The sequence below is a fragment of the Dipodomys merriami genome, unplaced genomic scaffold, assembly GCF_024711535.1.
Source record: "Dipodomys merriami isolate MVZ:Mamm:240054 unplaced genomic scaffold, mDipMer1.0.p SCAF_17, whole genome shotgun sequence".
Taxonomy (NCBI): Eukaryota; Metazoa; Chordata; class Mammalia; order Rodentia; family Heteromyidae; genus Dipodomys; species Dipodomys merriami.
Genome location: NW_027203048.1, coordinates 30,867,215 through 30,893,151, shown reverse-complemented (window position 1 = coordinate 30,893,151; position 25,937 = coordinate 30,867,215). Strand labels below are relative to the sequence as shown.

Sequence of the window (25,937 nt, the reverse complement as noted above, 5' to 3'; positions counted from 1 at the left end):
TTGGTTTAAATCATCGACTCTTTGATTCTGTTCTGTATTTTGTAATTAACTATTCTGAAATGAAATTTACAAATACTGTAACCAGGTTGGGTCTAGTTCATTGTGGAGTATGTACTTAGAATGTATAAGGCCGCAGGTTCAAACCCCAGTACCAAAACCAACCAATCAAATGAACGAAACAAAAAGATACACTAATATATAATAGTGGTAATAATAATATCTGTGCTCATCAACTACTCAGTGACAAAATACAATAATGTCTTTACCTTGCTGGACACCGTAATCCTAGTTATTCAGGAGGATAAATTCAGAGTATAGCAGTTTGAGGCCAGCCCAAGCAGAAAAATTCAGTATACTTTATCTCCAAAATAACCAGGGTAGATGTGTAAAACTCCAGGGGAAAGAACAACAACTGAATAAGTCTGAGTTCAAACTTTAGTACCTCCCCCCCACCCCCCCAAAAACCCCTTACTTTTAAAAGAGAAATAATAGTATTTTATTATAAAATAATAAATTTGAACCATATCATTACACTAAAAAAATAGAGTATTCACATTTTGTATCTAATGTGAATCTCTTAGCTGTAAAAACAGAAGTATTTTGTATCTGAAATATTAGAAAATGAGAATTTAGCATTGTAGGTGAATATTAAAATAAAAAGTATAGGGTTGGGAGGTAGCTCAGTAGCAAGGCACTTTCCTAACAAGTGCAATATCCTGGGTTCATTCCCCAGTACCAAAAAAGAAAAGACCAAACAAACAAAAAACAGTTAAAAAAAAAGGAACACAAACAAAATAAAAAGTATAGGACTAGGAAAACCAGCCCAGACTTACTAAATGTAAAATCAATAGAGGCAAAGGATGAATAAGAAATATAAATAATATGTGAAAGCCATAGAGAATTTGTACTGTGGATTTCTGGGGAGTGTATCAGTAAGATTGAAAGAGCTAAAACAACTAATGTCGAAATAAATAATCTCCATTTATAATTTCCATTACAAATTGCTTATTGTGGTAACCATAAAAGGGTGATAATAAAAACCTTGAGTAAGGGGGTGGGAGTAAGAAGTGGTAATAAGGATTGAACCCAGGACCTCATGCATGATAGGCAAGTACTTTATCAGTTAAGCTACTTCTTCAGTCCAACATGAAGCCTTTTTAATGATATATTTTTTAATTTTTTGTTTTTGCCAATCCTGGGGCTTGAACTCAGGGCCTGAACAATGTTCCTGAGCTGTTTTGCTCAAGATAACACTCTACCTCTTGAGCCACAGCACCACTTCCAGCCTTTTCTGTTTATGTGATACTTAAGAATCGAACCAAGGTCTTCATGCATGCTAGGCAAGCACTCTACCACTAAACTACATTCCCAGCTCATACGATAAAATACTTTTGTCTGCTAATTGTCAATTTAATAACCTCTTGTTTAAATATCCATTAAACTAGTTTTCACTTGTAATTGGTACACAGGGATACTGTTTGGGCAAATCAAGTATAGCAGTTTTTTCTTTTCAGAAATAACGGTGTTAACTAGATTAAACAATGCTGTCTTCTCAATTTATATGTCAGTAATAATACTAGAAGTGCAACATCTTAATACTAAGCAAAAATAGTTTAAAGCAGTTAAGTTTTAGATTCTGAATTTTGTTTTTTTTTGGTTGGTCATGGGGCCTGAACTCTGGGCCCAGGAGCTGTCCCTCAGCTCTTCAGCTCAAGGATAGTGCTCTACCACTTGAGCCACAGTGATACTTTTGGCTTCTTCTTCTTCTTTTTTTTACTTCTGCTTATGTGGTACTGAGGAATTGAACCCAGGGCCTCACGCATGCAAGGCAAGCACTCTACCACTGAGCCACCTTCCCAGCCCCATAGATTCTGAATTTTAATTGAGTAACTATAGTAGGACATTTGAAAATCTTACCAACTTGTTATATAGGGCTATCTCTGAATTGCAGGATATCTAATATACCTGACTTTTGACCACTAAAATCTGTTGAGTTCTCTCTCGTCAGTCATTACTTTTTGTCCCATGGACCCACTCACTAAGCACAGTGAGGACCCAGCTGCTTCCAGGCACTTCAACCCCCACCATCCCTTAGCCTCCTTCCATTGGTTGATTCTGCAAGGAAAAGGAATGATTTGTCTACTATTCAAAATTTTCATTCTTTTGACCTCTTTGCTTATGCAAGTAAGGATAATGACCTGCTTCCTTCTGGCCCAGAGGGTTATATCCATATAAGTATTTTCAACAGAGAAATAACAGGAAGACCCCTTACTACTTTCCAAGGGACCACTGATAATTATGGTAAAAAGAAAAAAAGAAGAGGAACTGATAAAGGTGTTAAGAAGAAATTTGCCTTTAATGGTACTGTAATTGAGCACTTAAAATATGGAGAAATATTTCAGGTACAGATTGACCAGCACAAGAACACATGCCATTTCCCAATAGAGAATGGACTGGCTACCTGTCATTAGGATACCATTAGTATTGTGGCTTACTGAAACTTCAGTGAGGATTTCCTTGCTGGGAGTAGAATTTCCCTTTTTTCCCTTACCACAAGTTGACTGGTCGCTCCTGCCTGTAATCTCAGGAGACTGAGATCTGAGGATTTGCAGTTTGAAGCCCAGACAGAAAAGTCAATAAGACTCTTATCTCCAGTTAACCAACCAAAAGCCAGAAATGGAACAGTGTTCATGTACATCAGTAATGGAGATGTTGTACTTCATTATAAAATGATCGTAACCTTAATTTTGAGTCAAGCGACTATAAAAATGACTGTTCATTTAACTGAATTATTACAGGTTTCAAAAAACTAGGTAATAGTTGGAGAATATTTGATAAACGTAGAGTGTATTTGTTGAGATTCAGAGAAAAAAATCCTGATTTTTCCATAAAGTGTTTGGCATAAGTTTCAGGAAAAAAATGGTAACTAAGCATTTACATTAAATTATGAAGATTTAAGGTAATTTTTAAAATGTGCTACTGTTACAGTTTTCCCTCTATGAAAAAAATGATCAATTTAAAAATCAGATTTACAGGTGTAGTTGTAAGTACATGGTAGTGAGTCTTGACTATCACTTACTGTATATGTCTGGGATTTAGAAGTGAATATTTTCCTGATATGAAACTAGGATGAAAGGTATAAACCTCCTTGTGTAAGTTCACTGTCAGTCACTGGAGGCCATTGGCGTTCCTAGATCTTTTCAATGCATTTGTCATGTATTAATGTCTATATAAGGAATGTCATTGTAAGGAAATTGAGGTCCAGCGAGCTAAATTCACACAGATACAGACTCATTGGTAAAAACTGGAACAAAAACTCATTCTAGGGGCTGGGAAGGTGGCTCAGTGGTAGAGTGCTTGCCTTGTATGCATGAGGCCCTGGGTTTGATTCCTTAGCACCATATAAGCAGAAAAAATCAGAAGTGGCACTGTGGCTCAAGTGGTAGATCGCCAGCCTTGAGCTGAAGAGCTGAGGGACAGTGCCCAGGCCCAGAGTTCAGGCCCCACGATTGACAAAAAAAACCATAAAACAAAAAACTCATTCTAAACAACAGAATTAGGACAAGAACTCTTTCTGTCCTTAATAATGAGGTGGCAGTTGAAGAGGAACTTCCCATTCAGTTTGAGGCAATAGAATCAATGTAAAAGCAAAATGAGCACAAAAATTAACACTTACATTCAAAGTAAAATTTATTTTGGTTAAATATGTATCAATAGTTTATTAATAATAATAGACACTATGCTTAATACTGGGCTGCCTAAAGGCTTCCAATGTATCATCTCATTGAATCTTTGTAACAACTTGATGAGGTAGGTATTATTGTTCATGGATGACAAAACTAAGCTATAATATTGCATTGAGGAAATTGCAGAATTAGTATTCAAAATTAAACTGACTCTTTAAGTGGAAATTGCACCATTATATGGTCTACTATGGCTTTCTGTTTCAACTTTAACATACCATTTTTAAGAGGAAATGAAGTGTAAGAAAACCCATCCAAGACTTAGTCACTATGTATATCCCTTTCACTTAAAGAAAAAAGGAATACTTTGCATTGTTATCACTTTAGTATTGTAAATTTCCAACATTTGGAAAGTGTATACTGGTAATTCGCTCCCTCTGAAAATTAGTGAAATACAGTCTAGTACCATCTAGCCTTAACCTTTTATTTTATTTTTAAACAGAAACATTGTTCCCTTCATCTTGAGAGATTACAAGAATCACAAAAGGTCACTATACAGATATCACAGGTTAGAGAGATTGTACCCTTTTCTGGATAAAGAGCATAAACCCAATGGTACAAGCCTTATGTGTAAGAAGGGGTTGAAATTGACTTTTATTTAAATGAACTAAATCACATTCCCACAAACTTTAGTCCTTATAATAAGTGAAGTGACTCCAACAGGTGTTATAATTAACATCCTATGCCTCTTAAAGAATGAAGGGAACTAGAGAAAACATGTAGTTGTTTAGCTTTTAAAGGATTTCTACAATCATTTTCAACATTTATCTGGAAATTTCTTGGCTTAGGGAAGTTACTAAGTCGAAGCAGCAGGTTTTCAGTGTAACATCATCTGTCAAACAAATAGTTAAAGGAGTAAAATTTAGCATTGAAATTTCCTAGGAAAAAACGTTTACCATTTAGAATTACCTTTTAAAGCTGGACGTGGTAGCACATGTCTGTAATCCTAGCTAATCAGGAGGCGGAAGCAGGACAGGTGTGAATTCTAGGTCATTCATCCTTTGCAAAGATTGCAGTAAAACCTGTTTTTAAAGTACACAAAACAGGCTGGGAATGTGGCTTAGTGGTGGAGTGCTTGCCTAGCATGCATGAAGCCCTGGGTTTGATTCCTCAGTACCACATAAACAGAAAAAGCCAGAAGTGGCACTGTGGCTCAAGTGGTAGAGTGCTAGCCTTGAGCAAAAAAGAAGCGCAGGGACAATTCTCAGGCCCTGAATTCAAGCTCCAGGATTGGCTAAAAAAAAAAAAAATTAAACAAAACAATAAAAGGTCCAGGGCTGTAGCTCAAGTAATAGAGTGCTTTTCTAGCATGTCCAGGGCCCTGGCCTCAATCTTCAGAACTGGAAAGAACAAATTCATTTAAATTGATCTTAGTTACAGACCAGTAGTTCTTTAAACCTTGTCTTTGCATTTTGCAACTTAATAAATGGTTCTTCAATTGAAACTGAAAGAAGATCCAAGATATATGCTGTTTCTTGCCTTGAATAAAACTACTTATTGAGTATTGTAAGTAAGTAAATATAGATGGGTATGAGTGTATTGAACAGATAGCCTTTTCATAAGCATTTTGATTATATCTGAAGGAAAAATAACAGCCACGGATTTCCAATAAGATTTAAATGTAGTTTCAGAGAAGTTTGTTCATTTCTTTTACCAGGCAAACTTGTTATTTTTTTTCTTTTTTTCTTTTTGGTGAGGGAAAATAGATTAGCAAGGCCCCGTGATCCTTATTTATTTATTTAGAAGTCTCCTAAGGAATTAGTACCTGATTTCCTCTCCATTTTTTTTCTGAGTAATTTTTAAATGAAATAGATAAATAATGAGATACAGGGTTTTTTGTGGGTTATTTTTATTTTTTATTTTATTTTTGGTTATATAGTATACTAGTTGCTTGTGCTGTTTGCTTTATGTTATCCTTTGGAATTCCTTCACAGTGTAGTTAGTTCTTTAGCTTTTAGAGAATTGGATAGACCTCTGTACTTAAGAATTTCAAGATGTTTAATGATAAAGTGTTTGGTGGAAGTACTGTCTAAAAGTTATTCCTCCCTTTTGTGAGACTTAGGGCTTTATTTTTACCTATACAAACACATTTATTTCAAAATTACTTATTGACTCTTCATATTGTTTGTATTTGACTTACTTTGATTATACTATAATTAATACTATTTTTAAATATAATTTTATTATTATTTTTATTTATATGCTACTGAGAATAGAACCAGGGCTTCATGCATACTAAGCAAGCATTCTTTTTTTTTTTTTTTTTTGGGTCCAGTCGTGGGGCCTGAACTCTGGGTGCTGTCCCTCAGCTCTTCAGCTCAAGGCTAGTGCTCTACCACTTGAGCCACAGCGCCACTTCCTGCTTATTTCTTTTTGCTTATGTGGTGCTGAGGAATCGAATCCAGGGCCTCATGCATGCAAGGCAAGCGCTCTACCACTGAGCCACCTTCCTAGCCTCTAAGCAAGCATTCTTAACACTAAGCCACATTCTCAGCCCCTGTAGTTAATATTTTTAATATTCCTTTTTGGTCATGAATTTAAGCAAGTATCCATGACCTTTTTATTAAAATTTATATGTATATTTGTGTGTTAGTTTCTTTTATTCACTTGAAGCACCAACATGTTGGAATATGTGTTTCACAAACTTTGTAAGTAGCTGGTCAAAGAGATGGTTGCTCTTTTTGATTTTTGTAAGCAGTTGGTGCCTTGAAGGGCTATAGAACTCTCATTAATTGATTATGAAAATTTATGTCTGGAATTTGCTAATAGAAGCACACCAGATTTTATGTCTTTTGTTTATATTTTGATGTTGTAAAAGAACTATAATAAAAATTATGATTTCAAATTTTTAGCCACCAAACATACTTAATTAAAGTATGGTCATTACCGCCTACTTTATAAAGATTAAAAATGACTTGTCCTCTTTCCATTATGTTTTCTTCTCTCTTGTTCTTAGCAGAGAATGAATATATTGAGAGCAGAGAAAAAAATACATTGAGGCGACTAGGTAGTTATTACTTAAAGTTCTGTTACATGAAAGGAGGATTAGTTGTGACATGTAAACATGCGATAATTAAATGTATGAGCATATATCATATATATATATATCATTTAATACAATTAGATGTGTACATAAAATTCCTCAGTCTAATTAATTGAATGGCTTTTTCCCCTCCAGTTCTGTAGAAAATGTTCTCAAAACACTCGTGAAAAGCTGCCGACCGTAAGTAGTATATCTCACTTTATAAAGCCTGTTGTTATTTCTATGGGCCTTCCCCCATCTTTAGTATGCTTTGAAGAGGAAATTAAAGGTATAAGTAGTTTTTGACATCCTGATAATAGTCATTGAACACAACATATCTTTTCTAGCTCTTGAACTAAAATTTTTATATTTCATTTTTTAATTTAGAAAAATTAAATCACTTATTAAACAGTAAGAATACCATAATTTACATAGTGTCATTTTCTGAAAAAAATTTCTTAGAGTATTATTATTCAGATAAGAGATATATTCTAAAACAAGCATTCTCAATATTGTAATAAGTAATAACAAAAAAGTGGTCTATAAGTTTTTTACTATGTTCTCCCTTGGCAGAATACTTAACTTGAAATATTCCATATTCTAATCATTAAAGGTGAATAAAGGTATAATTTTATATTAAAGTTCAATTTTATATATTTGAATTATTTTTCATTTTTGTTATTAGGCTATTCTGAGACTTTTCCTTCAACAATGCAGTAAATTCTTTTGAATGGGAAGCCCTGTGTGATGCTTATAAGTTTTATTTATTTAATAAGTTACTTAATGATTCAGATTTATTATTGACCCACATATTACTCAGTACTGGGCAAATTTATTTTTAGGATATAAGACCCTCATAAGAGGCTTAAGACCTAGCCTGAGTCACAGGTCATCTCCAATGTTTAGTGGTAGGCAGTTTTTTTTATCCATTTGGCTTTCTCATTGCAAGCTTATTACCAAGGAACTCTCAGCCTTTTATTTTGGATTATTAGTCTAGCAATTGACTCAGAAAAATTAGGATTTTTTAAAAAGGTGGAACATAGTTTTATAGCTAATGTTTTAAACAAGCACCTGACATGTAATGTCTCGTGAGCTCCATGAAAGTATTATTAAAAATGTAATTTTAGGGCTGGGAATGTGGCTTAGTGGTAGAGTGCTTGCCTAGCATGCATGAAGCCCTGGATTCAATTCCTCAGTAACACATAAACAGAAAAAGCCAGAAGAACTGCTGTGGATCCAGTGGTAGAGTGTCAGCCTTGAGCAAAAGAAGCTGAGGGATAGTACCCAGGCCCTGAGTCAAGCCCCAAAACTGGCCAAAAAATATATATATTTTTTTCACATGAAGAAGTGATGATTTAAATTACTAGTAGGATTAATGATACATTTTTATATCAAAATTTTAAGTACATTTAAAGGGGTTTCTAGCTAAATTTCTTGGATATTATTACTCTTTATTTTAAATTGCCTTTTTTTTGGTCTGTCATGGGACTTAACCCTGGGCCTGGGCGCTGGTACCTCAGCTCCTCAGTTCAAGGGGAGCACTCAATCACTTGAGCCACAATGCCGCTTGCTGGTTTTCTGAGCAGTTTATTGAAGATAAGAGTCTCACAGACTTTCCTGCCGGGGCTGGCTTTGAACCACGATCCTCAGATCTCAGCCTCCTGAGGAGCTAGGATTATAGGTGTGAGCCACCCGCACCTAGCTATTTTAAATCTCTTAAAAGTGTGTGTGTGTGTGTCTGTCTGTCTCTGTCTGTGTCTGTGTCTGTGTCTGTGTCTGTGTCTGTGTCTGTGTCTGTGTCTTTTTTCCCTTTGCGTTTTCACTCAAGGCTGGTACTCAACCACTTGAGCTACAGGGCTACTTCTGGATTTTTTGGTGGTCATTTGGAGATAAGGGTCTCATGAGGAACTTACTGGTTCTTAAATACTGAGGAAGCTTCCCCTGGCTTATCTTTAAATCTCAGCCTCCTAAGTTATAGGTGTGAACCACTTCATTTGGTTCAATTTTTTTTAAAGTTATTTAAGCATACAAAAGGGTTTCAGTTCAACATGTCAATTTATGTAGTATTAAGTGACTTTGTTTTGAGTTGATCATTATCAACGTCATAGCATTTTTGAAATTGTTAGATAAGAGACTTCATGCTAAGTATCTTTGAGTATTTTATGATTATAAATATATTTATTGTGGGCCCATTCAGCATTTGTAGTGTGTGATCTACCTAATTAAAGTCTGTTTCTTTTCCCTCCGTACCCCTTTTTTCTTTTTCAGTACTAGGGAATGAACCCAGGGCTTCATACATGCTAGGCGAAGCACTATAGTAGGAGTCCTTAACTTTTTCTTAACCCTTTTTTGTCAGTCAGATACCAATTGGTGTTACGGAATTTTTAATGTAATAATCTGATACTTGAAAATCTTCTTTTTTATTAGATATTTTCCAGCAGATGCAACAGCAGAAATGCTAGAAGAATGGCGACCTTTAATGTGCCCTTTTGATGTGACAATGCAAAAGGCCATCACTTATTTTGAAATATTTCTTCCTACCTCCCTTCCTCCAGAGCTTCATCATAAAGGTTTTAAGTAAGTATATACATATTCTAAAATAGGGTAACGATTTTACTCACACTTTTCTTTTTTGGTCAGTTATGAGGCTTGAACTCAGGGTGTGGGCTCTGTCCTTGAACTCTTTTGCTCAAGGCTAGGGCTCTACCACTTTGAGCCACAGTTCCACTTCCAGACTTCTGGTAATTAATTGGAGCTAAGAGTCTCTCACAGGACTTTCCTTCTTGGGCTGTCTTTGAACCATGATATTCAGATCTCAACTTCTTAAGTAGCTAGGATTACCAGTGCTAGCTGCACTTATAATCTTGTAAAAGAAGCTTAAAATAACTCTTGCAGATCCATCCATTATATTTATTATATTTGAAATGTAAAATTGTAAATCAAAAGAGGACAATGCTTGTTTAACTAGCCAAATGAAAATGAGTTTTGGGAGGGATCAGAGAGGATGATGAAAGGGGTTAAATCAATCGATACACATTGTACTTACAAACTGACTTGTTGAATGGTACAACTACTTAAAGATAATAAAAATATAATTTAAAAATCCAAAATAAAAAGGACAAGGGTTTTAAGGAATATGGTGAGAGAGAAAGGGAGAATGAACAAGTAGTTACAGGGAAACATTAAAGGTAAAAGGAAAGTCAGGAAATGGAAAGAGGCAAGTTGTAAATGGTTGTTAATTATTGACATTAATGTGACATAGCAGAAATTCAATAGATGAAACCACATTTTGTAGCATAAATAACTTGGAAAAAAAGTAGTATTCAAGGAAGAAATACTCTTTTGTGCCATTAAGTTTGTAACTTGCAGCATTATTTTTTCTAGGTTGTGTAGAGATCAGTAAGAATAATAGATATTAAAAATACAAAGGATACGTGGCTTTGAATCACTGTAATCAATTGCTATTCATAACAACATTTTTCTTCTTCAGACTTTGGTTTGATGAATTAATTGGCCTTTGGGTTTCAGTGCAAAATCTCCCACAGTGGGAGGGGGTAAGTATCCCATTTTGTTCATCCTAAACTTTGTTTTTATTTTGGTCGGTCGTGGGGCTTGAACTCTGGGCGTGGGCGCTGTCCCTCAGCTCTTCAGCTCAAGGCCAGCGCTCTACCACTTGAGCCACAGGGCCACTTCAAGTTTTCGAGTGGTTTATAAGAGTCTCACAGACTTTCCTGCCCCCCTGCCCTTTGAACCACAATCCTGAGATCTCAGCCTTCTGAGTAGCTAGGATTATAGGCTTACTTTTTTTTTTTTAAGTATACACTAGTTGTTCAAGGGGGTTTCACTGTGACGTTTCTATACATGCATATACAATGTACTCCTACCAGATCAAACCATTCTATTAGTTTCCTAATTGCAATTGGTTTCATTTATTTATTTGTTTATTGTCTCTGGTCTTATTTTTTGCTGGTTCTTTGATATTAGTCTCTTGGCCTGAGCCTCCTGAGTGTTAGAATTACAGGTGGTTTAACCAGGGCCTAACTGTACTCTTTTTTCTTTTTTTCTTTGGTAGTCCTGGGGCTTGAACTCAGGGCCTGGGCACTGTCCCTGAGCTCCTTTTGATCAAGGCTAGCACTAGCACTCTACCACTTGAGCCACAGCTCCATTTTTGGCCTTTTGGTGGATAATTGGAAATAAGAGTTTCATGGACTGTTTTTCCCTGGCTGGTTTCGTACTGCAGTCTTCAGATCTAAGCCTCCTAAGCAGCTAGGATTTTAGGTGTGAAGTACCAGTGTCTGGTCTGTCAAATAGTGGATTTTTAAAACATATTTATTAGACTAAAACTTACATTTCTATTTGCATTATGGATGATGCTTTGTTATTTTTCTTTCTGAAAGTATTTCAATTGCAATTGATTTTAATTGGGTAATGAATCAGACCTTAAAATTGGAGGTTTTAAATTCTAAGTCATAACTATGTAAGTTGTGCTAATGATTTCTGAAATTAACAAGTGAGGAAGTAGATTTGGTAGTGTACATCTATAATCCTAGCACTGGGGTGGATGAGGCAGTTTGAGGCCATTCATGTGTATATGGTTCGAAGTTAGCCTCCACTATACAAGGAGAGCTTGCCTCAAAATACCTAAACAAGGAAAGTGTGACTTTAACATTTAAAAACTGTTTACTTATCTTTCTTTTTTTGTTTATTTTCAGCAACTAGTAAATCTATTTGCTCGGTTGGCTACAGATAATATAGGGTACATTGATTGGGACCCATATGTACCAAAGGTAATTATGATTATTTGAACATATATACAATAATGCTAACATCAATTTTGTTTTAGATGATAATTGTTTTTGGTAGTTGTTTGCTTTTTTTATTCTAATGCCAAGTGCCACTTAAGATATTTTTGGGGTATTAGTAGAAACTGAAGATGAATCAGTTATTTTTCAGAAGTGAACTTGGGTACCAGAAGTACATGAATTGTGTCTTACCCATACAGGATGTAAACTATGTTTCCTATTGGGAAATCTAGAAGTACCAAGTACATTACTAAAGGTATCATACATTAATACCTTCCAATTGTTTTTTAGTATATTTGATTGCTACTCTATAGTGTTGCCCACTTTCTAGATGTCAGTATTCATTTTCTTAGAACCATCTCTAGGTGTAGTGATATTTAACACTGCATCTTTGGTATTTCACCTTCTGTGGAATCACTTACGGAGCTTTTTTTTTTTTTTTTTTTATTCCGGTCGTGGGGCCTGAACTCTGGGCCTGGACGCTGTCCCTCAGCTCTTCAGCTCAAGGCTAGCGTTCTACCACTTGAGCCACAGCGCCACTTCCGGCTTTTTTCTTTTTGCTTATGTGGTGCTGAGGAATCGAACCCAGGGCCTCAAGCATGCAAGGCAAGCGCTCTACCACTGAGCCACCTTCCCAGCCCTACTTACGGAGCTTTAATAGGCACACACACTGACATTAGAGCAGGGCTGGGACTCAGCCGAAAGGCTCTGGTTGTGTTTGCTGTGCTATCTTCCTTTCTTGTTGGCTACTGATTGGGAGGAAAAATAACTTGGTTTTTTTCATATTTGGGCCCCTGTCAGTAATGATAGATTTAAAATACAAAATCATCTTAAAACATAACTATTAAGTGATTGCTTAAAATACAAATACTTAAGGATAAAATCAAGTCAACCTGAAATTTTTTTTTTTTTTTTTGGTCCGGTCGTGGGGCCTGAACTCTGGGCCTGGGCGCTGTCCCTCTCAGCTCTTCAGCTCAAGGCTAGCACTCTACCACTTGAGCCACAGCGCCACTTCTGGCTTTTTTCTTTTTGCTTATGTGGTGGTGAGGAATCAAACCCAGGGCCTCAGGCATGCAAGGCAAGCGCTCTACCACTGAGCCACCTTCCCAGCCCCTCAATATGAAAAATTTTTTGTTTTTGTTTTTTTGTTTTTTGGGTCCGGTCGTGGGGCCTGAACTCTGGGCCTGGGCACTGTCCCTCAGCTCTTCAGCTTAAGGCTAATGCTCTACCACTTGAGCCACAGCGCCACTTCCGGCTTTTTTCTTTTTTTTTGCTTACGTGGTACTGAGGAATCGAACCCAGTGCCTCATGCATGCAAGGCAAGCACTCTACCACTGAGCCACCTTCCCAGCCCCTCAATATGAAAAATTTTAAGAGAGAAAGCAATCTGTTGGAAGATACTGGGTTTATGCTGTTGGGCATAGAATTGCAACATAGGAAAATTGTTTAGGAAGACAGAAAGGGGTGTCAAAAAATTTCATGTTTAACTGCAGTGTGTATATATATATATATATATATATATATATATATATATATATATATATATATATATATATATATATATTTAACTATATCAAATTTTTTAGTTCATGGACACTTGCTTCATATCAGCGTACCTAGGAGTCATATAGTATATAGAGTCTTACAGTGTATACAGAGTCATACAGTGTATCTGTTGATGTCTGTGTTTATATCAGGACACCCATGATAAAATGAGAATTATAGTCAATAACTAATATAAAACACGTAGGTTATTTTAAGGATTTTGATATGTCAATTTTTTTCTTACCTTTTTTTTTTTCCTTCTCACAGATATTTACAAGGATTCTAAGAAGCCTGAACCTACCAGTGGGAAGCAGTCAAGTGTTAGTCCCAAGATTTTTAACAAATGCTTATGATATAGGACATGCTGTAATATGGATTACTGCCATGATGGTTTGTAATAAATTATGTTTGTTTTATATAATTCTATTTTTGTCTTAACTACAAAAATTCAAGTCCAGGTTGGTTGTCACTTGAATCTTGGATTTTTTTTTTTTCTTTTCCTTTTTCTTTTTTTCTTTTTGGTTAGTCGTGAGGCTTGAACTCTGGCCTGGGCACTGTCCCTCAGCTCTTCAGCTCACGGCTAGTGCTCTACCACTTGAGCCACAGCACCACTTCTGGTTTTCTGAGTGGTTATTGGAGATAAGAGTCTCACAGCTTTCCTGCTGGGGCTGGCTTTGAACAGAGATCTTTATAGTCTAAGAATCAAACAAAGATAGAATTGGAACTTAGTGTCCAGTGGGAGAATGATGGAAGGGGTAACATTGATCAAGATGCATTGCGTGACTTGGCTTATACAATTCTAACTTCTTTGTATAACTAATAATAATTTAAAAACCAAACAGAAATCTGGTTACTATATCTTTTCAGAAACTGGTTTTTTTTGTTGGTTGATTTTTTTTACGGGGCGGGGGGATGGGTGGGCAGTACTGGAGACAGAACCCAGAGCCTTGTGTATGCCAGGCCAGTGTTGTACCACTGAGCCATACCTCTAGGCCAAAGAAATTTTTATTTGTCATACCTGGGGTTTGAACTCTGGGTTTGGGCACTGTCCCAGGCTCTTCAGCTCAAGGCTAGTGCTCTACCAATTGACAGCACCACTTCTGGTTTTCTGAGTGGTTTATTGGAGATAAGAGTCTTATGGCTTTTCCTGCCCTGGCTGGCTTTGAACTATGATCCTTAGATCTCAGCCTCCTAAATAGCTAGGATTATAGGAATGAGTCACTGGCACCCAGGGAAACTTTTTTTTTTTTAAGTACTAACTGAAAGTTTTAAGAAGAACTTATTTTAGTATATAGAATAGAGAAAGATTTTGGATCCAGATGTGGCCAAATACGATCATTTTAAACATCTAGAAGTAATGAAAACATATCTGAATGTCTTTATGTACATTTTCCCTCATTTCATACACTGAGAAAGTCACTTGAATGATGTAAGGAATGTTTCATATGCATTATATTACCACTTTTGTTTATTTTAGGATGATGGTAATGATAAACTTCAATATCCATATTATTTGGCTTCAGAATGGTTTAATATATATTACTTTCCTAAGTTGGAAGGTACTTTGTTTTATAATTCTGTTTTAAGTAAGTTGCTCTTTTTAATAGAATGTTTTAAATTGATTTTTGTGAAATTCATTGGAGAATTGCTTTTGACTCTTATTTAGAGGTAGAATTGTTTTTTGTCAGCAGGATGAAGAGGAAATACATTAGAGATTGATTTATAGAGTTGGCCTGTTAATAGCTTTATTTTTGCAGTATGTTGTGGGCACTCATATTTTTCTGTTTTTTGGACAGGGTGGACCAAGTAAGCTAGTGCAAAAACACTTAGCTGGTTTGTTTAACAGCATCACATCTTTTTATCATCCTTCAAATAATGGGCGCTGGCTGGTGAGTACGTTCATTTTTCAATGTTCTGTCTGAAAATTTAAAAATGTTGTAATTGACTACTTATTATGTGGTGTACAATAACATTTGGTGTCCTTCATATGATTAGACTCAAGTTAGTATATTTATGAAACATTCAGAAATAATTAAGATAATAGCCAGATGCTGGTGGCTCACGCCTGTAATCCAAGCTACTCAGGAGGCTGAGATCTGAGGATTGCGGTTCAAAGCCAGGCCGGGCAGGAAAGGCCATGAGACTTTCATCTCCAATAAACCACTAGAAAAACCAGAAGTGGTGCTGTGGCTCAAGTGGTAGTGTGCTTGCTTTGGGTGCTGGGGGACAGCACCCAAGCCCAGAATTCAAGCTCCAGGACTGATAAATAAATAAAGATAACACCATTTGGTAACTTCTGAGAAAATGCCATATTTGTCAACAAAATTGTAATTGTCACAAAACCATAACATCGTTATTTCTATTTTGTCATGTTGGCTGTTTTTGTTTTCCTTTTATTTTGTTTTTTAATTGCCTGCCTAAAATGGGTTTTCATGTAATGGAAAACTTATATGATGCTCAAAACTTTCAAAGGTGGAATTTATAGGCTCACATCTGTAATCTTAGCTACTTAAAAGGCTGAATTCTGAGGATCACAGTATGAAGCCAGCCCAGGCAGGGGATCGTTCCTGAGACTCTTACCTCTAATTATAACAACCTAAAGTTGGAAGTAGAGGTGTGACTCAAGTGGTAGAGTATAAAACTCAGGAACAGCCCGCAGGCCCTGAGTTCAAGACCCAGAATTGGGATTAAAACCAAAAAAACCCTAGAATTTAGGGGTAGGTATAGTTTTGAATTTCTGTAATCCAAGCACCTAGAAGGTTAGGGGATTGATTGCAAAGCTAGCTTAGGCTATGTAGTGAGGCCCTGTATTAAGAAACAAACATCCCTAAATCTTGAAATTTAAAACTCATGTTTATTAATTTTATCAATAATTAGCATGTTTTATTCATTGTAGTTTTGATACGCAGATCTTTATATTTTTCAAGCTGTTAAAAATTTCTTTTGAGTGGATAGACAGGAGTCTGTTGAAAAGTTGAAACTACCTGAACTTTGTGTTTCTATATACCAGAACAAGTTAATGAAACTACTTCAGAGATTGCCAAACAGTGTTGTTAGAAGATTACATCGTGAAAGATACAAGAAGCCCTCTTGGTTAACTCCTGTGCCTGATAGCCATAAGCTTACTGATCAAGATGTTACAGACTTTGTACAATGCATTATTCAGCCTGTTCTCTTGGCTATGTTTAGCAAAACTGGTAGTCTAGAAGCAGCCCAAGCGCTGCAGAATCTTGCACTCATGAGACCTGAGCTGGTAATACCCCCTGTACTTGAAAGGTAAGTACACTTTACATGTTTTGTAGAGCCTCAGCCATAGCTGACTTAATCCTATTTGTTCCCTCTCTCTTTCTGCTTGTTTCTTTGCCTATGTGTTTTCATCAAATTACCACTAAGGTTGGGTTTCAGTGGCTCATGTCTTTAATCCTAGCTACTCAGGAGTCTGAGATCTGAGGATCATGGTTCAAAGCCAGCCTGTGCAACAAAGTCCCATTGAGACTATTATCTCCAATAAAATATATAGAAAAGGCTGGTAGTGGCATTGTGGCTCAAGTGATGGAGCACTAGTCTTGAGCAAAAGTAGCTGCAGGACCAAGTCTTCCACACACCCCAAAAATATTGACAATGTGACAAGGATTAATAATTAGAACAGAATTTCATTAGCTTTTAATTTTTGTTTTATGTAACTTTAGGTATATTGCTTTTATAATACGAACCTTGTCACATTTTATTTGCATGTAGAACAGGAATCAATAAGCTGGGTGTGGCAGTTCATATCTGTAGTCATAGCTGAAATGAGAAAGGGGCGCGGGTAGGTAAATTATAATTGGTTATGGATAAAAATTTTGGACCCTATTTTAGAAAGCAACTAAAATGAAAAGGACTGGTGATGAAACTCAAATGGTAAGTGTGAACTCTGAATTTAAACTCAGTATCTAAAAAATAAAAGACAATTAAAAATGCATCCCCAGAGATGAGTATAGTTTTGTGTGTGTGTGTGTGTGTGTGATGTTGCTGAGGATCAAACCTAAAATCTTGTATATCATAGATAAATGCTCTGCTGTTGAGTAAGATTCCCATCTCTTTTATAGTTTTTTTGTTGTTTTCTTTCTGGTATCAGAATTTGAACTCACAGCCTCTCACTTGATTAATATGTTTGTCTGCTTGACTAGTATGTGTTTGTTTGTTTTTGTTTTTGAGATAGAGTCTCTTGAACTTTTTGGCTTGAACTTGCTTCAAACTGATCCACCACCACCACCTCTCCAGCAGTAGCTAGGATTATAGACATGAGCCACTGGTGTCCCATTTTCCCCCTCCCTTTCTCTTCTTTCCTCCCTCCCTCCCTTTTCCCCTCCTTGATCTCCTTTCCTCTTTTTCCCTTATTCCTCCCCTCTTCATCTCTCCTCCTCTTCACCTTTCTTCCTCCTTCCTCCTTCACTCCTCATTTTTCTTTCTTTCCTCACTATAAAGCCCTCCTTTGCTTTGAAGTTCGTGTCTTTCTGCCACCACCTCTGAATTACAGATGGCAATTAGCAAGCTTGGCTTGGATAGTTTTTATTGCTCCTGGTTACAAATTCTCTTTTCCTTTTTAATATGAATTGAAATTTTCCTTATTTACTTTTCTGCCTAAGTACAATTTAAGATCACTGCATTTTCCCCCCTGTATAATAGTATTATTACAAGCAGAATCTCGGAGTCAAAAGTAAAATATTGCTGGCTTTTACAAATGTACTTGGTAGTCAGAGATTGCATTTATCTTATTCCTTTATAGTTTGTTGACTCATATCAGGAATAGTCTTGCATGTTTTGAATAGCTGATTTTAAAACAAGAAATTTCAGCATTTCATTAAGGTTGCAACTTGTTTTTCTTGAATTCTAATAGTCACTAACTGATAGATGAGTAAACATGGATGAGTAAAATGGATTAAGATGGCTGAAATAATACAGAGTCTACCAGTTCATGTTTTTTCACTGTGGAATTTGCAATAAACCCTAAGAGAGGGATTAAAAGATGGGGAAAATATGAAATAGCCTGTGCACTTTTTCTATATATGTATAATTCTGCTAATTTTGATAGAAAAATCTTAATTTTCTAAAATCTCTCAATATTCTGCTGACTAGTTCTTTAAGTGACTTTACTGTATTTAAGATTTTAAATTCTTTTTTTAAACTATAGAACATATTCTGCATTAGAAACATTAACAGAACCTCACCAGCTCACAGCCACTTTAAGTTGTGTAATTGGAGTAGCCAGAAGTTTGGTATCAGGGAGCAGATGGTTTCCTGAAGGTCCAACACACATGCTACCTCTGTTGATGAGAGCATTGCCTGGGGTGGATCCAAATGACTTTAGTAAATGCATGGTGAGCAGATTGATAATTTTCTCTTATATTTAAATTTTTGTTACATACATAGATACCATTTCAGGTACTCTTTGTCATAGTTCCTTGTCAAACTTGTTAATGATAACGTAACATTCACATGTCTAAATTTATATTTGTATAATTAATTTCTATAATGTCTTATAAGTAATTTTATGGATTTGCTATTTTTCTGAAATAGATATGTTTAAAGTCACAGTATAGGGTCACTAAATCCTTGTTTTCATCTACATTGATGATACAGGGGTATGCTGAAAAATTAGGGGGTAGGGAAACTAGGTGTTTGTGCCTATAATCCCAGCAGTCATCTGAGGAAGGAGAATCACAAGTTTTAAGACAGCCTGGGTTGCATAATAAGGCCTTGCTTCAACTTTGCTCCCTCAAAAGTTACATAAATATAAGGACTAGGAATGTGGCTTAGTGGTAGAGTGCTTACCTAGCATGCATGAAGCCCTGGGTTCAGTTTCTTACTACCACATGAACAGAAAAAGTCAGAAATGGCACTGTGGCTCAAGTGGCAGAGTACTAACCTTGAGCAAAAAGAAGCCCACAGACCATGCCCAAGCCAAACCCTAGGATTGGGGAGGGAGGGAGAATATACATATACATACATACACACATACATACACACACACATATGATATAAAATTGCTAACTCCTTATACACATAGTGTTTTAACTGAACCACTTTGATCATCTTCCCTTTTCTTGCATTTTAGTTCTCTATATTAGCATTTTTCTATTTACCCTTAATGTTGGATTTTTTGGAGAGAGACTAAGTTCTCAGTGACAAAAGATCAGAAAACTGTGTTTAGACCTAATGACAAAAATGAATGTATTGGGGCTGGGAAGGTGGCTCAGTGGTAGAGCGCATGCCTTGCATGCCTGAGGCCCTGGGTTCGATTCCTCAGCACCACATAAGCAAAAAGAAAAAAGCTAGAAGTGGCGCTGTGGCTCAAGTGGTAGAGTGCTAGCCTTGAGCTGAAGAGCTGAGGGACAGCACCCAGGCTTAGAGTTCAGGCCCCCCCCCCCAAAAAAAATGGATGAAGTAAAAGAAAAGACATTCTTTAAAGAAAATGAGTGTATTAGAACTTTATAACTAACATAACTAGTTTGTTAGGAACCTTAGGATATTTATTCTGGGTGAAAAATATCAAGAAAGATTATTGGGGAATTTATTTGGATACATAGCTTATGACATACTTGTATTGAGTTAGGATTTTATAATTAATGTTGAAAATGCTTTGTATCTTTCCATAGATCACATTCCAGTTTATAGCAACATTTTCTACTCTGGTGCCTTTAGTAGATTGTTCATGTGTACTTCAAGAAAGAAATGACCTCACAGAAGTAAGCACCTTTTTTTGTTACAAAGTGCTGAGTTCTAAATTAATACTGTGTATGGACAGTAATAATTGACAGTTTAGAAACTGGATACATTCTGCAAAGTAAAATTGTTATTTTGAGAGTAGAGTGGTATAAACTAAGTATAAATGAAGAGTCAGGCTCTCATTAATAGGCTGTATAGCATTGGAAATAAGTGAAAAATAAGCCATATCTATTAACAGTTGCCGCCTGGAGTTATGCTTCAGTTTCATTTCTATTACTTTCCAGTGTTTTGCTAAGCACAGGTGGTTGTATTTTGTTTTTACCATCATATGTTAGAGGCTATTGGGACATTGGCATCTGATAAAGCGAGTTTTTCTTCATGATTGTTTCTTTTAGAACTGCTAAGAAGCAGACTTTGAGCAGAGTCTCATTAAAATAAAAACCATTTTAGTCTGTCATGAGAAGTCTAATGTCAATAGATTTATCATTTATGAGTATAAGTTAAATGTTCCTAAATTAAAATTGAAGCCTTAAATCATACAAATCAGCATGCTAATTAAATCTGGAAAATCTAAGAAGCCTAATGTTCCTGGCTCATGCCCAAAAATTCTGTCAAAGAAGATTTTTTTTTTTAATTATAAAGACCCATCCAAAAATGAAATAACTTTGCACCAAGGATAAATAAGTTTTAACCATTATGGTTGTTACACCAGTGGCCCTTTTTGACAGAGGCTAAGATGGAAGACTGGATTTACATAGAGCCTAGGACTTATGTAGTTTATCAACCTTTATATTCTTGATACTTGGAACCAGTTAATTCTCTGTTGTGGAAGACCATCCTTCCACTGAATTTAATATGTTTTGCTTCTAAGGGCCTACTTTTTCAGCTTTTATATTGTTAAATGTCCCCTGAGGAAAAATTTTCTCATATATTTCCTTTACTTGAAGCATATTGTTGCTTGATTTGTATCATTTGGAAATAATTTGGATAATGCTATACTACCTTTAATGTATAAACCAGTTAATTCTCTGTTGTGGAAGACCATCCTTCCACTGAATTTAATATGTTTTGCTTCTAAGGGCCTACTTTTTCAGCTTTTATATTGTTAAATGTCCCCTGAGGAAAAATTTTCCCATATATCTCCTTTACTTGAAGCATATTGTTGCTTGATTTGTATCATTTGGAAATAATTTGGATAATGCTATACTACCTTTAATGTATAAACTGGCAGTTTGAAAACTAGAGTTGATACTAAATTTGGCTGCTTGACTTCTGTTTTAGCTCATGTGAAGCACATTAATGAATTCAGTTTTGAGAAAGTAGTAAATGGAGTTGTTATAAATTGTTACATATGATTGCTGTATTTCTGCCCACTATAATAATTTGGCATTAGATCTATTTGCTAGGCCATAATTAATTGATTTTTTTTAGTTCAGAGGAAAATATAATCCTTTCAGTAATTGTCTTCACTTTGGGATGTTATAGGTGGAAAGAGAACTTTGTTCTGCCACAGCTGAATTTGAGGATTTTGTCTTACAGTTTATGGACAGGTAAGCTGACAATCTAGACCTGTCTTTTCTCTGATATTAAAAAACACACCTATTCTGTTCTAGAAACCTTAGTTTCTCTTTGCATTATAACCTTTTTGTGAAGTTACAGATGTTAACTTGTAATTAGCTAATGTAAATAATCATGATCAAAAGGATTGTTTAATTTTTAGTTGCTAAAATTATGCTTTGTTTGCATTATTTAGATGCTTTGGTCTTATAGAAAGTAGCACATTGGAACAAACAAGAGAAGAGACAGAAACTGAGAAAATGACTCACTTGGAGAGTTTGGTTGAATTAGGACTATCTTCTACGTTTAGTACAATCCTCACACAATGTTCCAAAGAAATATTTATGGTAAGAGAGAATTGCTGTACAGTTATCCTCCAGTCTTATTGATTGATTTGGTATTTTAAAATTGACCTTTAGTTACTTTTTTTTGGTTAGTTGTGAGGTTTGAACTCGGGGCCTGGATGCTATCCCTTAGCTCTTCTGTTCAAGGCTAACACTGACATTTTGAGCCACAGCTCCACTTCTGGTTTTCTGGTGGTTAATTAGAGATAAAGAGTCTCATGGATTATCCTACCTGGGCTAGCTTTGAACTGTGATCCTCAGATTTCAGCCTCCAGAATAGCTAGAATTACAGGCATGAGCCACCAGTGCCTGGCTGGCCTTCAGTTACTTAATGTGTGTTACACAGTTTATGCTTTATATCAGGTCCTCATTATTTCCAAATTCCTTATTTGCAGATCTACCTATTTGCTATGGATTGTTTTGCTTTGCTTTGTTTGTCTGTAGAATCCATCTCACTGTGTAGTCCAGCTGGCCTTGAATTCATAAATCCTCTGCTTTAGCCTCTTGAGGCCAGGAATTACTTGTAAGCATGTGGGACCACACTTAGCTTGAATATGTCATTCCAAACTCAATATTCAGTTGATGGGCATGTTCCCAGCTCATATCCAACAAGGCCACATACACTCTGATGGCTTGAATTTGTCATTCCAACCTCAGTATTCAAGTTAATGGATGGACATGTTCCCACCTCATATCCAATAAGGTCTTGTTTTAAGGAGAAATCTAGTGTTCCTAAGCATAAGATAGTTAGGCTGTGCCTAATGGACAAATACCGTATGTTAGGTGTGTGTCCACCGGCATGGGTGGATACTATATTGCTGTTGACTTGAGCTCAATGTTAATGAATGAACAGTATGTCCTTAGTAAATGTCTGTAAATAGAAACACACTTACAACAGGATTATGTACTGATAGATTGATAAAAATCTTGTGTTGTGGTTAGTGGCTGAGAGCAACTTAATCCTACATTTCCTTAGGAACAGTTGTTCAGTATTTCCTAGTGAATTATTTGCAGCCACTTTATAAAACATGATTATCCTGAACAAGAAGTAGTTGTATTCATTAATTTAAAGAATTTGGGTAGTAATTGGGTTTGAACTCCAGGCTTCAAGGTTGCTAGGCTGGTGCTCTACTACTGGAGCAATGCCTCCAACCTGGCCATAAGCCATGAGCTTCCAGATATCAGCCTCCTAAGACACTGAGATTACAGACATAAGCCACTAGTACCCGACTTTTTTTTTTTCTTTTAAACACAGGTTCTCAATATTTAGATTGAGTATCTGCAACTCATTTTAAAGTCCAGGTTGGCTTTGAATTTATAATCCTTCTATTCATTCATTCTGAGTGCTAGAATTAGAGGCCTGCCACCACATGCCCAGCATTGACTATATTTTTTTTAATTTACAATTATAATTACTTTGGAAAAAAGCTTTGGGAATTCTTTTTACCATATTAGATAGATCATACTGGGGGCATACTCAGATGTTAGAACCAAGTAAGGTTGGCCAACCACCTGCTCTGATGTTAATAATCAACTGCCAAAAGGTAGAAAACAGTCAAACAAGAAGAAATAGTATCTGGCTTCATGGTACCTTAGGAAGATTTGTTTCATAAGGAATTAGATTTAGTACTTATTTGATGCTGGAATGTATACTGGGTTAGCTTTAAGATTACTGTTTATTTCTATTTTTTTTCCCTGAGATTAATCTGAGATTATCACTGTTTAATATGTTCATCCTTAAAGCTGCATGAAATAATTACTTAGATTTATGTGAGTATAAAGAAAAAGAGAATACAAATCATTTTTTAAAAGAAAAATGTTAATAGTTTAAAGCATTACTAATCTTGAGTTTAGAACTCATTTTTTTCCCCAGAAAGTAAGTTCTGTGACATGATTTTAAAATTAAGTAGGCTGCGTTGGGTCTTTCAGAGTAGGGATAGATACTTGTAGTTGATAGTTGTCTTGTAAGAGTTTATAATACAGAAGATTCTCTTGTTATATTGAGTTAGCTATCAAGATAATTAATTTGAATTTGCTTCCATTGGCTGTCATGTTGTATATAAGTTTTCTATTATAGCAAGTGAAATCTAGGTATCTCAAGTATTTTGTTCATGTAACAGTCATCTGCAAGTTGTTCTTAGACCTCAGTGCAAAGTTTTCGTCAAAGTCTTATAAAACTAGGTGGTTAAAACTTGTTATTTGGTTGTTTTTTGCATATCTGGTGTATATTTACCATTTTCTTTATTTTCCACAAGATACTTAATTTTCTATAAAACATTGATTAGACATTTTTCTTACACATTCTTAACAGGTGGCCCTTCAGAAGGTTTTTAATTTTTCTATTTCACATATATTTGAAACAAGAGTTGCAGGCCGTATGGTGGCAGACATGTGCCGAGCTGCTGTAAAGGTAAGTTTATTATTAATATTTGAGACAAGGTCTCACTTGTAGCGGAGACTGACCTCTAACTCTCCATCCTATTCCCCTAGCCTTCCAGAGTGCTGTGTTTAGTTTTTTTTGTCGTGGGGCCTGAACTCTGGGCCTGGGCGCTGTCCTCAGCTCTTCAGCGCAAGGCAAGTGCTCTATCACTTGAGCCACAGCGCCAATTCTGGCTTTTTTTTTCTGCTTATGTGGTGCTGAGGAATTGAACCCAGGGCCTCATGTATGCAAGGCAAGCACTCTACCACTGAGCCACCTTCCCAGCCCCTGTGTTAGTTTTTTTGACTGATAAGTTTAAGATTAAGCAACCAACAAGTATATTCAGTTTATTTTTTTCAGAAGTTGCTTATACCCTTGCTGTTTTTAGTAGTACTGAAAATAGTGCTACTGTATATTTTTTGTGAAATGTTTACCTTTCAGAAAACTTACATCTGCAAATATATTTTCAGTGCTGCCCTGAAGAATCTTTGAAGTTATTTGTTCCCCACTGCTGCAGTGTTATAACTCAGCTTACAATGAGTAAGTCATAAACTTTTTATTCTATCTTTACATAATGGTAAGAATACATTTTTTCTTCACTTCTAGAATTTTGTCAAATGACAACACATTTCTTCAAGCTGTGCAGTTTTTACTTTTGTAATTTGTGAGGAATTCACCGCCTCCTATCCCATATGTCCCATGTGTCATCCAGGTTATCACTTTAGAAATTGTACTTTAAGCTGGGCATTTGTGTGGCACATGCCTATAATCTTACCTACTCAGGGTTGAGACCTAGGGGACCTCAATTCAAAGCCAGCCTAGGCAGAAGAATCTGAGTTTCACCTCCAGTTAGCCAGCAAAATGTTGGAATGGAGGTGTGGCTCAACTGGTAGAGTACCACCTGTGAGAAAGAAAAAAACAAGAGTACAGGATCCTGAGTTGAAGCCCCATTTTCAGTGTATAAAGAATTTTACTTAAATATTTTTATCCAGCTATCAAGTTATAAAAATATGAATTCTGCCAGGAACTGGTGGCTCATGCCTCAGGAGGCTGAGTTCTGAGGATCGTGGTTCAAAGCCAGCCCCAGCAGGAAAGTCCATGAGACACTTATTTCCAGTTAGCCACCAGAAAATCAGAAGCGCACTACATTATGGCTCAAAGTGGTAGAGCATTAGCCTTGAGTGAAAGAGCTCAGGGAAAGCTCCCAGTCCCAGAGTTGAGGCCCCATGACTGAATTAATAAGAATTACCAGCAAAAAAAATATGTATGTATATTGCTTTATGAGTTACTAAAGGGCAGTACTCAAAGTTTTGATTGTTACATTTATTTTCTTGAAGATTGAGTTTTTACCCCTGGTTGAAATGGGTTCACATTCATGAAGAAGAAAGAAGTCTCTGAAAGAAATTTTCTGATATTAACCAGAGATATCTTTGAATGATGTATTTGATTGCATGTGTGCATTTTCTCCCTAATACTATTTTGCCATGTTTTAGATGATGATGTGTTGAATGAAGAAGAACTAGACAAGGAGTTACTATGGAATCTACAGCTTTTATCTGAGGTATTGGAAATTTTTGGAAGAAAAAAATATGAAAACATTAACTTGCTTTTAAAGATTAGCTCTTTATGGGAAATTGTTTTTTAAGCATATACAAGGACCAAAGTTTTTTTTAGCATTTCTTGATATATTTCAGAAAGTACAGATATTTCATACTCATTGTTTAAAGGAGTATGGAAATTATTATTACTGTATGATTATCTACTTGCCTGAGTTTTTGCCAGTTCTAATGTGGGTAA

At 35.9% G+C, this 25,937-nt stretch overlaps 1 protein-coding gene across 2 annotated transcripts in view; it reads left to right on the top strand.

The window, feature by feature from the left end:
• The window catches only part of Psme4 (proteasome activator subunit 4), a 103,636-nt gene that overhangs the window by 20,101 nt on the left and 57,598 nt on the right, over positions 1 to 25,937 (top strand). Inside the window, exons 4-18 of one of the 2 annotated variants that reach the window (XM_070025616.1) lie at positions 4,186 to 4,251; positions 6,922 to 6,966; positions 9,193 to 9,342; positions 10,256 to 10,319; positions 11,478 to 11,552; positions 13,380 to 13,502; positions 14,909 to 15,001; positions 16,123 to 16,388; positions 18,286 to 18,472; positions 19,751 to 19,840; positions 21,306 to 21,370; positions 21,574 to 21,724; positions 24,033 to 24,131; positions 24,611 to 24,680; positions 25,634 to 25,701. In XM_070025616.1, coding sequence (XP_069881717.1) covers positions 4,186 to 4,251; positions 6,922 to 6,966; positions 9,193 to 9,342; positions 10,256 to 10,319; positions 11,478 to 11,552; positions 13,380 to 13,502; positions 14,909 to 15,001; positions 16,123 to 16,388; positions 18,286 to 18,472; positions 19,751 to 19,840; positions 21,306 to 21,370; positions 21,574 to 21,724; positions 24,033 to 24,131; positions 24,611 to 24,680; positions 25,634 to 25,701 — 1,612 coding nt within the window. The remainder of the gene's footprint in view (positions 1 to 4,185; positions 4,252 to 6,921; positions 6,967 to 9,192; positions 9,343 to 10,255; positions 10,320 to 11,477; positions 11,553 to 13,379; positions 13,503 to 14,908; positions 15,002 to 16,122; positions 16,389 to 18,285; positions 18,473 to 19,750; positions 19,841 to 21,305; positions 21,371 to 21,573; positions 21,725 to 24,032; positions 24,132 to 24,610; positions 24,681 to 25,633; positions 25,702 to 25,937) is intronic. The other variant, XM_070025617.1, reaches the window with a different exon arrangement.